Source organism: Phyllobates terribilis, unplaced genomic scaffold (assembly GCF_046119375.1).
Source record: "Phyllobates terribilis strain yellow unplaced genomic scaffold, ASM4611937v1 Scaffold_12__6_contigs__length_324123572, whole genome shotgun sequence".
In the NCBI taxonomy this organism is placed as follows: Eukaryota; Metazoa; Chordata; class Amphibia; order Anura; family Dendrobatidae; genus Phyllobates; species Phyllobates terribilis.
This window is the reverse complement of record NW_027362772.1, coordinates 62,548,329-62,553,198: the sequence shown is the minus strand read 5'-3', so window position 1 is coordinate 62,553,198 and position 4,870 is coordinate 62,548,329. Positions and strand designations below refer to the sequence as shown.

The 4,870-nt window shown below is 40.1% G+C and overlaps 1 protein-coding gene across 1 annotated transcript; it reads right to left on the bottom strand.

The window, feature by feature from the left end:
* Positions 1-825: 825 nt before the first annotated feature.
* On the bottom strand, positions 826-3,845 carry LOC141171694 (fish-egg lectin-like). The gene is made up of 4 exons (XM_073655348.1): positions 3,788-3,845; positions 2,369-2,593; positions 1,546-1,879; positions 826-1,001 (listed from the first exon to the last, which is right to left on the bottom strand). Exons 1-4 carry the CDS (start codon positions 3,843-3,845, stop codon positions 854-856), a joined length of 765 nt encoding a protein of 254 aa, XP_073511449.1. The 3' UTR covers positions 826-853.
* Positions 3,846-4,870: the final 1,025 nt, after the last annotated feature.

The following is a 4,870-nucleotide window of genomic DNA, read 5'->3' as shown; positions in this document are numbered from 1 at the left end:
AGACTCTCCTCCGGACCCGGGTACCATAGAACCTGTAAGAAAAAGAATAAAATATAAAATAAATATTATACTTACCTTCTGATGGCCCCCGGTGTCTTTGTCTTGGCTTGCCGGCAGCTCGCGGTGGACTGAAGGACCTGCGGTGACGTCATTTAGTCATGTGACGGGTCACGCAACCGCTGACGTCGGCAGGTCCTTTAGTCTACCACGAGCTGCCGGCAAGCCAAGACAAGGACACCGGGGGCCATCAGAAGGTAAGTATTTATTTTTTATTTTTTACCATTCTTTCGGTCACACTATATAAATTAATGCCGGTTGCATGGATTTATATAGTGTTGTCAAGCACTTTCCAAGTGATGCTAAAATCGCTTGGAAAGCGCTTGTCAACCTGCGGAAATGCATGTGAAGAACGCTTCACTTCCACTTGTCCTTGGCAGGAAAAACGCATGTACAATCCACATGCACAATCCGCATGCGTTTTTTCTGCCAGGGAGATGCAGAAACGCTCAGGAAAAAATCCTGAGCATTTCTGCATCGTGGGCACATAGCCTTAAAGTGTTTTTCTAGATCTATGGGAAAAGTGGTAAATAAAAAAGCAATCATTAATTTGAAAATATCTTTTATTTGCTCTACAAACGTAAAAAACACAGAAAATATTTTTTCTTTTTACTGAAAAGATATTTGTACAATGATTTCCATTTGTTAAAAAAAAATGTCTCCCCAAAAACATTGCATATGCCCCAAATTCCAATGCTGCTACTGCCCTGCGTTGACAAGTAAGCAGGCACATGATGCACATGATCATCAGATCAGTGATTGGATGTTTTTCACTTTTTGTTTCATCGTGATGGTTTTAGTTTTGATTATTGCATCTATAAATGTCTCCAGCTCGAGACAGAAGCCAAAGGACCCCGGAATCGTAAGTGATATGCTTGAAGGTTGCGCAGAAATCTAGAAGAGTCCACACTGTGCCAATTGGGTTGCTGGCAGAGATACCATCCCTAGAAAAAAAGAGGATTATCAGTGATACAGATATGGAGCAACACAGTTCAATATGTACATGAAAGAGAAATATTCTAAAGGGTTTCACATCAATAACATGGATGAATTCTACAGAGCTCCCCTAGGATAAAACATATTTGTGAGACCAGTTGACAACTTTATGGTCCTCTCCATCTTTGTACTGGGGACATGGGACGCCGAACCATTCGTATTATCAATGGAGAGCTGAACTTTGGATGAACAGAAGTCTCATGTCTCTATGAATGGAACACAAGTGGTAAAAGTGGGAAGACCATTTTAAGCTCTTGTTTTCTCTTATACTGTTTTGGCCTCTGTTATGTTGTAAAAGTTTATTACAAAAAATGGGGTTGTGCCAAGAAACTAGACTGCTCCACACGGAAACATCATATGGTTCTCGGTGACATTGGTGGGTATTTATCAATTTTAATGGACATCTGTACTCATCAGAGAAAGAGGAATAGAAAAGGAGGGAGGGGATCCAAATTATATTGGCTCAGAACAGTAAGTCAGACAAGCCCTCACCTTCTGAAAGCATTTCCAGCCTCGTTGACACCATAGACGAATCCATCTGTGCTGACCTCCACCATGAGAAGTCTGCCATCAACCTGCTGCCATTGACTTCCTACACACGCATCGGGGCTCACATTTTGACGGTAATAGATATAGTTGGCGCCGTTAACACCCCAGCAACCGGCGGATCCGCAGCTGTAATATTTCAGTTTGCCATCCACAGGGCTAAATGACACCAATGAAGCCTTTGAAGTTACACAACTCTGCTTCAAGCAAAAAATGCTGTTGTCAGTGTTCACTCCAACCAGGAACACATTACCACCGGCGTCCACCTGCTTCAAGAGTCCTGTAGATATCAACAACGGAAAGAACACTTGTTACATACAGGATGCAAGACAACTATGGTTTCCCATGTAAATCGTTCCTCAAGAGTTGTCGTGCCATGTTACTACGCACTAATTAGACCCAATGACCTAAAACCCTTGTCCTGTTGAGAAAACCCAATGTCATAGACTTTATTAAGAAATGTTGTGGCATTAGAGGGGGTCCTCTGTTCAGAACCCCAATCTCTTGGCCATAGTGAAAAGTGGATATGAAAAGTTTCTCTGGCTCTGTAAAACTATCCTGTCCAACATTACACACCCAACCTATCGGCTTTGTGTAATGCTTTTTTTCTCCTTAACACTGCGTTTTACAACAGATTACATAATTGAAAATACATGGCTTCTTAGCCAAAATGACTGTTGGCCAACAAAGCATTCGGCAGACACCTATCTACGATGGATTGCCACTGTATGCTTAGACATCTTGACAATGTAATGTAAACCTGTCTGACCTGTTACAGACGTCCATTGATTGTTTTGAAGTTTGAAGACAACACTGGCATTATTGACTCCCCAGACTCCAGCGGGTCCCACCGACACATGGATAAGCTGCCCGGGAACTTGTTGCAAGCTACTGGTCACCAAGAAGATGTTTCCATCATCATTGACACCATACACTTGTCCAGCACCAGCATCGATCTGTTTCAGTTTTCCAGGTATTTGAGTACACTGAAAATCTAGAGACAAAAAAAGATCACAAAAAGTTATTTTGTATTTTCACTCTCCTGTACTGTGAACTCATGTCATCGTTTTGACTAGTTTTTGGAACATGGACTAGGATATCCAAGCTGCGACTCATCTCCAAATTTCTTCACCATTTACTCACAACTTCTTTTAACCCAATGGGCTCTAGCCACAGTCTACAATATCAACCCTCAAGGACTAAATCATGACATAGCACTATTTGTGATCTGGTAAATGACCTGTAATTATGTTGGATTTAAGAAATTAGGACAATATCAATTTGTTAAGACTAGCAAAAAAAAATCTATGAAATTCAAGAAAAATACACTAATTAGGTAATTACTTTATCATTAGTGCTCATCAGTTCATATTATATTAATGGATGGATCTCATACGTTTGGACAGCCACCACAATAAGTTAAGATGGTTTCCCACATTCGTAAAACATGAACTGTGCTCTGATCGGAAGACTTTGACTGACCACTGGGCCAACCACCGGACTTACCACTAGGCCACCCACTGGAATGACCACAGGCCCAACCACTGGACTGACCACTGGGCAGACCACCAAGCTTCCTGAGCTGAGATAACTGCCTCAAATATGCCTACTAAGCATTTAACTCAGGGTGTCAGGCAGGATCTTCTGGACCTGTGAAACTGTCCGTACAATGGATAAGAACCTACAAGCCACAGATGCAAACTGTTGACCTCTATAGGATCTATGGGAACTTTTTGTGGGGGTTGTGAACCATCTAGATCAATAGGGATCTTATCCAAGCTTATACATATAGGAACTTTCTGGACATTACAGGCTACCAAGATGCAATGGAGCCATCTACAGCTGCCTACAAACTAGCTGGGGAAAGCCACCACCAAAGGGTCCCATCTATATGGTGCTGTGTATTTTTTAGCCTTTGATTAGCTCATCTGCATATGTATAAGCCTGTATATGGTTGTTATCAATTCTAGATGGCCCACAGCCTCCACAAAAATGTCCTTTCTCTAATATGCTGTTTATATGCCCTATCGGTCTAAATTAAATAAAGTATCAAATATCTAATGCTATTTAAAAATATATATATATCATTAATACACATCACATTTCATATAAATGGTCAATGCTCTTCTATGTCTATAGGTGTCAGACATGGAGGTAGAGAAATGGTAGAAGGAGAAGAAGGTCTTACCGGCAGCTACATAAGAGGCTCCTGCGCACAAGAAGATCAGACCAAGGATGAAGCTCATGGTGACTGGAGATGGAGTCAGGGAATGTCATGAGCTCCAAACTTCATCCTATTTATACAAGACTCCGACTCCTCCTTACACTGCAACCACCTCACTAATGGTCAGAAGGACAGTGAAGGAGGGAAGGAGATATCGATCTGTTCCTTAACTGAGTCTGTTTGGATTTCTTGGTAAACTTCATGAAGAATGGAAAAACTTATTTCTCTATCAGACTGTCCTTAGAAGACCAGAATAAAGACCCTAATACACATTAACATTTTTTTTTATTAGTTCCATGTGTATGTTTAGGAGTAAGGGGCTTTGGCATGTTTTTTTTTTATAACTTCATAAAATTACTATTTTATGCCCTATGTTTTTTTTTCACTTGTTTTATAGAGTGTATAATTTATTGGATGTATTATGGATATGCCAAAAAAATGTTTTAAAAATGGCAACAAAATTTACGGTTACAGATTAAACTCTGTGGTGCAATGTAAAAGCTAAAATTTAAATCTGTAGAAGGAAACCTTCCTAAAATGGAAATGGATTGCACTTGTTTCTAAAATATATTCTCGAACCAGTGAAAAACACATCAAAATTAGACTAGCCCAACTAAATTATCAAACATTGTCCAGTAGGTGTAGCCCCGGACACAAAAATCGATCCAGACATGGAAGTGACTTTGGAGCAGTCACTGGCCACCAGGTTCTATTTTTCTAAGGGATGATTCACAATTACAATATTAGATCTCATTGATGATATGTCCTATGTGTACAATATTCCAAACAAAATTAAAATAAAAATGACCAAATGAATTCTAAATTTGTTTAGATTTTTCAAAAATTTGCGGATTCAAGTCAATCCAAATTTTTGGATATTTGAGTCTTGTGAATCCAACAAAAAGGCGTCCACAGTCACCCACCATTCTGCTGGTTCCATATTGGGCTTGAAGAAAAAAAAAATCATACTTATCTTCCCCATCATTTTCCCGCTGATCCTTGCTAGCTTGCTAATGCACCTACTTCCCCCATTCTGGCTCTGGTCTC